Here is a 10000-nt window from a genome sequence, read left to right as displayed (position 1 = left end):
TTTTTTTTTAAAAAACTCTTTGACTTACCACATTATATGGTCTGAAAACTATATCACTCAAACCTGTTCTAATTTAAAATAAAGCTTACATGTATGATGAGGAACTATTTTCTTTCCTATTAGCATTTCTTTCCTTCTTCTTTATTTTATATTTCACTTTCCTTTGTGCTTGCTATTACCATTAAAACTGAATTCTAAGTTCTTTAATACTAATCTATACTTTGATTACATTATTCTATATAAATAAGTATATATGATAATGATGCTAATTTATAAGGATAGAGTTGAAGAAACTTTGCTCAGTTGCCTTTTTATGACAGTATTTTTTTAAACTGATATAATGAAAAATACTATCTATGTAAAATTCACATAGATGGAGGAAATTCAAACTACTTGATGAAAAAAATATTGATTTATTAAGGAAATCTATACAGTAATACATTTTCTGTACTGTATTTCATTTGGTTATTCTCCAGTTTTTCTCAATGAACAAGCATCATCCCTTCTCTGTCCCATCTTTTTGAAAAACAGGCAGTTTATAACAGAGGTCATTCACCAAATACCACAAGAATAAACAAGCACAGTTTGTTGTTTTGTCTCTCTTTGCAAGAACTGAAAGGTGTTATTACGCCACTATCTCAAAAAACTGGTTCCCTAGCAACTTCTACTATACCAAATTCTAGGAATAAGAATTTGATTTAAACTCTCTCTCTCTCTCTCTCTCTCTCTCTCATACACACACACACACACACACACACACACAGACAGACAGACACAGAGAGAGAATTGTGTAAGCAAAAAATAAAACCAAGGACAAATCTAAAAAAGGAAAAAGTACTCTAGAAAATGTCAAGAAATAATCATTTGATGATTTGATATTACTTTTGAAGTACTGTTATCTCTTCTGGTCATTTCCTGGAATGAAAAAGGATCCTAATTTGCATTCACTACAGCATATGCACAAATAAATAATAAATATAGGAGGCACAACTGAGCATACATCTACAGTTCAGTATACGTGCATGCAATATTTTCATATTGTTTTGTATGCTGGTAGATCTACACAATGAGGTATTGCTTGTACCTTTCAAGCAAAGGGTTTTTTTCCCCCTACTGTTACAGTACCTTCTGTTGTGCAGATATCATTACAGGATCTGATTTCAACATGGTGTTCAAACACATATCAAATACTAGTGTTTTTTTTTTACAGATCCTTTAAATTATCTTTTTTCTTAGTGCTATTAAAGAATTGTAATTTTAAAAGTATGACCTAGGGATTCTGATGAAATGTATGATTATTAAAGAAAAGACTCACACAGTTCTAGAACATTTTTAAGGAGATATAGATATAGATAAATATAGATATATAGATATATAATGCATGCGTTCTGCAGATTTCTCTGTAAGTGACCAAAAAGATTTATTCAGATATGAAAAGCTAGCTTTAAAGAAAAAGCTAGGCAACAAAATACTCACCTCTTCACGTAATTTTATCAACTGCAACATGAATGCACAGAAAAAGATAAAAAGGAAAGAAATGGCAGGAAAGAAAGATCAGTTGTGTGACAGGATACAGAATTAACATTGACAATTTATCTGTTTACATGTTTAGCATTTAAAAATCACAGACAAACACATTAAAAGACCCTAAACATAGACTACATGCAGAGTTTTTTGAACGAATAAAGATCACTTTCGCACACTGTCACATTAAACAAAGAGAATAGTGTGAAATTCTCTTTTAAACCACATCTAAGACACTATCATGAAATAAAGGGGAATGACTTCATAGAAGTCTATAATACAAAAAGGAGAAAACAAGTTTACTATTCCTCTCTTCTAAGATAGTACAGCTGAAGTGATTTTGTATATACAAGATTTCTACATTTTTTATTTTGTTAGTACTGACATCTGCCTTTTTATGTCTCCCTATACATCTATCTTACTAAATCAGCCAGAATAACTATAACTGATGGCTATAGAAACATCAGCTTATATGCCATTTTAAAGTGTACTATTTTTAATCTAAATTTAGTTAGTCTACACTATTTAGTATTGTAGTATTATGCATCCAAATAATATAAATAACTGAAGAACAAGCAAATAGCGGCACTGTTTTATTAGCCTATACCATTCTTTATGCTTTTGAAGAGAATTTACTTCAAAAAGTTTACATTTCACTATTCTGCTCTTTAAAATGGTGTATTCTAATTAACTAAACAAAAGAAGAATCCTTTCAATTGTTTTTGTCAGCTATACTGCATAATAACCTTTATTTAAAATAGTAGCCTTTTATGCTAAGGTATAAATACACTCAGTCTCTTTGCCACACATAAAGAAAGTTATAGTTATGGTGGAAGGAGAAAAGCTTCTTTATTGAGAATATGCTATTTTACAACTGAGGTTTGTTCTTCAACTGGCCATTACCAGTGTATTCATACATATAGAAAATAATTTTGAATTAGGGTGTAAATTTAGGAAAGATGTTCTCCTACACACACACACACACACACACACACACACACACACAGCACACAGAGAGAGAAAGAGAGATACAAAACTAACTTAAATGATTCCTTATGCTCATATTGTTGATCTAGAATTTAAACATTTATAATGCCAAGCAATAAAAACGGAGACATTTTAATTTTTAAGAAGAGTGCTGCATTCAATAGCTCTAGTTTTCTAAAGATAAAAAATGAAGGGAAAAGCATGTTTTCTAATCCAACCCCACCTGTTCTTAAATTAAAAGCACTCTTGGTTCGCTCTCTTGCTTCCTCCTCACTTTCTTCTCCCAAAAGATAAACATTCGGTTTCCAAAAAAGATGGTTTCCAAGTTTACTGCATCACTATGCTCACCCCCATCCCCTTTTGCAGGTCACCATTCATGTAATGGCTATGATAGCTTAAGGGCCAAAGTTTAAAACTACTATTCTGCAATAGAAACCATTTGGGGCATGACACTCTACCATAGTGAATGAAAGTTTTAAAATGCTCCACATTTGTTTTTTCAATAGGTGTCAAAAAGAGAGAGAAAGAGCGAAAGAGAGTTCTATCTTGTTTGTGCTGCATGGCTGAATTTAAGCTCTGCATAGGATTTACAGCTAAGCTAAATAATGGGTGGTTTTCTTTTTAAAATGATGTCTGAAAGATATTCATTCAAATTAACAAAAGATTTTTCTCTCATTTAACAGTTATGACACTTGATGACATGCTACTACTTCTGTTTTTAAAAGCAGTATCCTAACCCTGCCAAATTCAATCAGAAAGCATAAATATGTGTGCAGCCACATTTTTAGGTTATAATTATCAACATATTTTGGAAACAAAGATTCTTCTCTTTTTCTTCCCCTCCTCCACTTGATACAAGTGGTAATCTGTTCCTTTGTAGACAAAAAAAAAAAATCTGGTTTACGCTGGTTTGAACCAGTGGAATCTCTTGTGACTAAGCCTTCTGCTCTGCTCTGAGAAGAATCAAAACTGCATCACGGAGAGTGCATGGGTCTGTGAGGCAGATCACGTGACATGGAGAACCACGGAATTTCCCTCCCAAGAAGCCGATAACGGTAGTGCCGTCTCTGTCCACATACAGATAACGAATAAATGCTGAACTCTATTAAACGCTCTTTACACATTATCATGGGTCGAACTGAACTTGTGAGACAGTCTATTTATTTTGCTATATACTCACGCTATGTAACAGATTTGTGACTGGTAATGATCTGCTCTGCCAGGCTATATAAAGTGATACCGACCTTCTTTAGATCTTGGGGAATTAAGTTGACCCATTTCCCTTTCCCCATCTGAAGCGTTTTAGAATTTTGATACACTATAATGCATAGGCAATCCAAGTCTTTATCAGAATTAGGATATCAAAAATTAGGTAACCATATAATCACAAAATATTTTCTCTAGGTAACAGCTGCTTTGTTGTACTGTATTTATCAACTTACACACTTATGCTGTAATTAGTATACGAATTATTAAGAAATTTCTCTCATCCAGAGAGGTCTAGAGATTTTTTTTCTAGCATTCAATTGTGTCCAATTCTCAAAGACTGCCTATATAAGTCCCTGCAGTTTTCTCGGCAAGGTTTTTTAGATGTAGTTTTCCATTGCCTCTATTCTAGAGCTGAGAGAAAGTGACCGGCGCAAGGTCACTTAGCTGGCTTCATGTCCTAGTGGGAAAAGAGCTCACAGTTTCCCAGTTTCTAGTCTGATGCCTTAACCACTAACAGCAATAAAAATACCACTTCCATTGTTTTAATAATGAAATTAAAATTTCTTATACTTTTGAAAGCAAGCTACCAATCTAGCATGCTATTTATTAACTGCCTAACTAGTGTCCTTATCAAATAAATAAAAAAATATTAAATAAACTTATAAACTGATAATGTATTCTATTTTTCTGCACTGCTGTATTTGAATCTTTCAAGGAAATTGATGCGATCAGATAAACTTAAGACGTTCCAAAGTATTGCTTAAACATCGCTATACAAAGATAAACAACTCACTGAGAAAGAAAACATATATAATTTTTGAATAAATAAATAATATTATTCTAGGGAAAAAATAACAAAACACTGAAATATTACATATTTACTTATGTAAATCTTATATATTTTAAAAAGTATTTTATTTGAATGTAGTGGAATAAAAGGCAAGGTACACTCAGAACAAAAAATATACAGTTCACTGAACTCAGTATAAGTTATCCAAATTTCTATTTTAAATACTAAAATGCAATGTAGGGAGTAGCTTTTAGATAAAGCAGTATGTCAAGTTAGTCTATACTATCTTTAGTACCATAGAGGATAGGCAGAACATAAAAATGTTAAGTAAATAATAATAATTAAGCTAGACAGATAACACAATAATTATCTCTAATGAAGCTATTAGGACAGACAAGATGGGGTTTTTTTTGAAGGACCAAAATGCTGTAATATAGAATGTCTAATATTTTACTAACCATATTTTCCCAATCATATAATTTATTATAAATTATTTGAGAATATATTCTATGTGCCGTATTTATTAGATTTAACATTTTTTCATGGACAGAAAAACAATGACATCAAACATATAGATTTGCATATAGTACAGAGTCTTTATGTAAAGAACAGAATAACACATTACAGATAATTCTGTTTATTTCTGGAAACACCTAATTTAGATTTGTTTTAGCTTTCTCACTTTCTTTGCTCTCTATTTAACTATGCAGCAGGTAGTATGTAGATGTTAATACTCCTAGTCTGTCAGAACCACATGTTTATGCTTATGTTTACAGGACACTTGCTTTTCTATTATTTATGCACTGGTTTATGTTATTCCTGACAAATTGAGTATGACTTTCATTCTTTAGTTTAAACTTAAATGATTATATCAAGAACAGATAAATTTAATAATATCCAGCATAAAGTATATAGAAGTATATTCATCAATCAGAAATATTAAATAGGAAATTCTGTATATTGAAAGACAATTCCCTAAATTTTCTAGATCCAACCCTAAAGGACAAATGTATAGAAAATTACTGAAAAATTTCTCACTAACTATTGTCCTAACAGTGAGGACAATTAACCAGTGGAACAGCTTGCCTTCAGAAATCATGGGCGCTTCATCACTGGTGGTTTTTAAGAAGAGACTAGACAGTCACTTGTCTAAAATGGTATAGGTTCACCTGCTTGAGCAGGGGACTGGGCTAGAAGACCTCCAAGGTCCCTTCCAGCTCTATTCTATTCTATTGTCAAAGTATGTTACATCTGTTTAACTTTGTTCAAGTTATTATTATAAATTTTACTAGTCAAGCAATGATGGATGGATGGATGGATAGTATACTTGATATCAACTAAAAGGCTGATATAGATAAACAGAATATTAACTGACTTTGGATAAGGAAATCTATATTTTTTGCTCTAGAGTAAACTTGCTTTCTGTGTTAATTTCATGGCATTACCTGCCTTTTTGTTTTAACATGTATATCTAAATTTATTGTTGTTAATCATTAAAAACATAAAAAACATCAGTTTTCACCACAGGATAAACTGATTCTTCTTAAAGGTGACAATAAAATAAAGCATGTATTCTTTCAAACAATGGCTTACATTTTATCAAAACTAGTATTTCTTTTCTTTCAAAGTTCATAATATGAAAACAATGTAGAAAATTTAAGTTTGAAAGTAATATCACTTTTTTGACAGAATTATCCTGTAATAAGATAACCCGCCAATAAATTTAATAAATAAATAAATTCTGTGAACAGTGCTAGATATTAAAGATCTTTTCTGAAAAATATGTCCCCTTTCATATGATTAAAAAGAAAAAAGAAAACAAACTATGCATTAAAAAATATCATTACTGAAACACATTAGCTATGTATGTTAGCATATATGTTAACAGATCATAGAGTATAAAATAAAAACATAGCAACCTAAATTTTCAAATTTTTATTTATTGAATTATTAAATGTATATGCTGACCCATTCCCCACAACTCTAGGCAGTCTTAAAATTGAAAGTTCACTTGATTTTTTGTCTGAGTTATATCACATATAGATTTTATTTTGATACATAACACATGGTACATATAGACACTTGCTTTACCTCTTCTATTAATGTACTTTAGAGAAACAAAGACTAAATAGTAACAAATAATACATTTTAAATATTGTTATCAAAGTTATTATGGAAGTAGAATAGAAATTAAGATCAGTGGCAAACTTTTCACAATATTAAATAATTATATTTTTATCTTCACTAATTTACATTACTCCAATGTAATTTCTTATGTGTAAAGTTGTAAAAATTTTATTTAAAAATATTATAATGTATGAAAGCAAAAAATTATAGATCTTTATCCAGAGTAAGCTTTGGGTAAAAGAAGGGTGCATAACCATGAAAACAAAATAACTTTAAAAACCCTCCTGAACACTTGCAATATTGGAAACTGATATTGCACAATGGAGACTTTGAATAAAATATTTAGAAATATTTCACATTTCTTAAAAATGCTAACATTTTGTACTAAGTTAATTACACTTATGTAGTTTTGGTATAATTTCAGTTTTGTACATAGAACAGAACCTGGTTCAGAAACTATGACATTCTGAAATCCCATTTTCATTTGTTTTGCCTTCCAGTGTTAAATTAATTATATTTCTCTCTTATCATAGCTGTATTATGTGAATTTGTATTCCTTTTACATGTGTTTCGGTTTGTTGGCAAATATTGTGTTTCAAGGTACTCCTTAAGTACTAAATAATAAAGAAAAAGGGAAGAAAATGTTACATTTTTTTGTTTAATTTTTTCTAAAAAACATAACAGACAGGGATCCAAGATAAAGAGTTAAATTGTAAGATCTCCAAGAATCATTTTGAAGTTGATTAAGACCCCAGCTTTGCATTAAACAGTATCACTTCCACATGAGTTGTTACTAATGCTGTTAAGAAGCAGCTTGAGAAGCCCAGTGGGCCAATGACCTCCTTCACCCTCCAGCCACCCACTAGGGCTTCTTGATTAGCATCCTACCTGGATCTCTGAGGAATTCCCATCGTCCCCTAGGAGCTCATTCCGCACCTCGTCACTGTAGGCAATCCGTGACCTTTTCTGTAAAATAAAAAAGAAAAACAAAGAAATGTGAGCAAGCAAAGCTCTGGAACTATCACTATCAAGGTTGCTAAACTCAAAACCTCGAGAGCCCTCTAATGGATGCCTACTTAATACAAATTTCTAAACTTCTCAAGTTGTTTTAACAAAACGAGAACAAATATAATAAAAATCATCAAAAAGTTTAGAGGAGTTTATAATTGTTAGATCAAATTAGCCTAGCAACATGCATCTTCATAGAAAAAAGAAATCCAAAACCTTTCTCATTATATTTAGTTTGAACTAAATTGCATTCTCCTTCTTTCTCCAATCCTAAAACCTCCTGTCATTTTATATAATCCTGTTCTAACTAAAAGTGTCTGATTACAATATCTTCTATATTGTTACCAATACTAAAAGAACAATGGTTACATTGTATGCCATATAATTCAGATTCTACAATTAAGAGTTTCTGTCTAATAATTATATTATTATGCACAGAGATATGCCAGTAAGAAAACTGAACATTATAAAAAAGAGCAAGGGGAAAAAAATTGACAGTTTGTTTTATTTCACCTTCCATATATCAGATGTAAAACTTTTTAAGTAAGAATTCTTATACGCCTAAAGGCTAATGGCAAAGCCTAGAATCCCATTGATTGGAACCACGCAGTAAAATCACTACCCTGTACTCAAAAGGGGGGGAAAAACTTGGACAAAGAAAAAGTATACTTTTCATTGGGTATTTGATTGATTTATGTAAACTGAAATGCAAAGAATTACTGAAAGCTGCTGTTCAGGAAAAAAAAAGTAATGTGCTCTTTTATTCAATAGGAGACAGGTTCAATAAAAGAAATTCTACTTCTTTAAACATTGGATTGAAAAGAATTTTTGGAAAAGAATATATGCTGGACTTAAACTAAATGCAGAAGCTTGTGTTTTATATTTTTCTCATATCACGTAAAACACGGAGCATGAAAGTTAATATGCAATAGCATCCCATACCAAAGCTCATTAGATAAACATGTACAATGAAAAATGATAACAGAAGACTTTCAAGAAAGCATATGTGGATTTAAAATGAGGGAGAATTAGATACCTGTAGACCTATTTAGAAAAAAAAGTGATGCTCATAATGCAACATGTGGCCATATACATGGTCAGCTGTGCTACTAGTTTCCTTTTGGTTAATTTGCTTTAAAGCAGGCATGTCAAACTGCCAGCTCACGGGCTGGATGCGTCATGCTAAAACCATGCCCACCCCATTGCCAGCAATGGGGAAAAAGTCCTGATATGTCACGCGACATCATGTGACGTTGCAAGTTTGACATGCCTGCTCTAAAGAATTCACTGAGTTTTGCTCATGTTCTTTTGAATTAAATACCATTGGTTTGTAAGCAAACTTGTAGACAATAGAAATGGATATTGATTGCTTTCATGGTTGCAAAAAGATTGATGTTAGAAGGCTAGACTGGCAATCTCCATCGATTATATGAGGTCTATAGAATTTACCTTAGTTACCTTAGTTTCTATGGTAAACTATATAGTCTGAACAAAGACTATATAGATATTTAGAAAGTTAATTTAAATACATAATTTCATTTCCTAAACCTATTTAAAACTGAACTAACAAAAATGATAGTAATAATATATATATATATCCTTAATAACATAAAAAATGTGATTCCTGGGTATACACATTATCAATAAAAACAGAAAAACGAACACCAGGATAAAAATAAACAAGACCGTTTAATATAAACAAGCTTGTAAGTAAAAGAGTTACTGAGCTTTTGTAGGCCAGACTGCCAACGTCATCAGAGCTTGTCTATATAGCTGCCCGAGTCTGCGCCCGGCTTCTCGAGCACATCATTGGCCCATTGATTGTGTTAATCTGCAACATGCTAAGTTGATTCGCATCCGGCAGCCTGTTGGTGGACCCGATAGTTGTGTTCAGATCCTCCATGGCAACCGACAAGATTGGAGCAACAGGGCTACAGGTGAGGCAGTAATGGCTGCTATGGGAGAAGATGACAAACTAACAATGTGTCAAGATCGGGTGTTGGAAACGGACGCACGAAAGCGGCTCGGAAGGAGAGACAAAAGGGGGGAATAGGGAGCAGGAACATCCGAACAGCTGCTCTTCGCAGGATTGGGGAGAGGGAGCTACGGGCGAAACAACGGTTGCTTTAGGGGAGGATGACAGCCCTACAGGGCGTTTAAAATGCAGATTGAGAGATCGCTCCAAAATGAGAGGGGATAGAGATAAGGAACAGTGACAGCTTGACAGCTGCCCCCCAGGCGCCCGCACGCACGCTAGAAAATGGTGTTCGTTTTTCTATGTGTGTGTGTGTGTGTTTGTGTGTGTGTGTGTGTGTATATATATATATATATATATATATATATATATATATATAT

The 10000-nt window shown here is 32.3% G+C and overlaps 1 protein-coding gene across 1 annotated transcript in view; it reads right to left on the bottom strand.

The window, feature by feature from the left end:
* VTI1A (vesicle transport through interaction with t-SNAREs 1A) overlaps positions 1-10000 on the bottom strand; it is a 139097-nt gene that overhangs the window by 74981 nt on the left and 54116 nt on the right. The window contains exons 4-5 of the mRNA XM_015814599.1: positions 7526-7603; positions 1477-1497 (exon numbers count right to left, since the gene is read on the bottom strand). Of these exons, the coding sequence (XP_015670085.1) occupies positions 1477-1497; positions 7526-7603 (99 nt within the window). The remainder of the gene's footprint in view (positions 1-1476; positions 1498-7525; positions 7604-10000) is intronic.

Source organism: Protobothrops mucrosquamatus, unplaced genomic scaffold (assembly GCF_001527695.2).
Source record: "Protobothrops mucrosquamatus isolate PMUCROS unplaced genomic scaffold, P.Mucros_1.0 scaffold266, whole genome shotgun sequence".
Taxonomy (NCBI): domain Eukaryota; kingdom Metazoa; phylum Chordata; class Lepidosauria; order Squamata; family Viperidae; genus Protobothrops; species Protobothrops mucrosquamatus.
The sequence above is the reverse complement of the archived record's forward strand: the minus strand, read 5'-3'. Positions and strand labels throughout refer to the sequence as shown.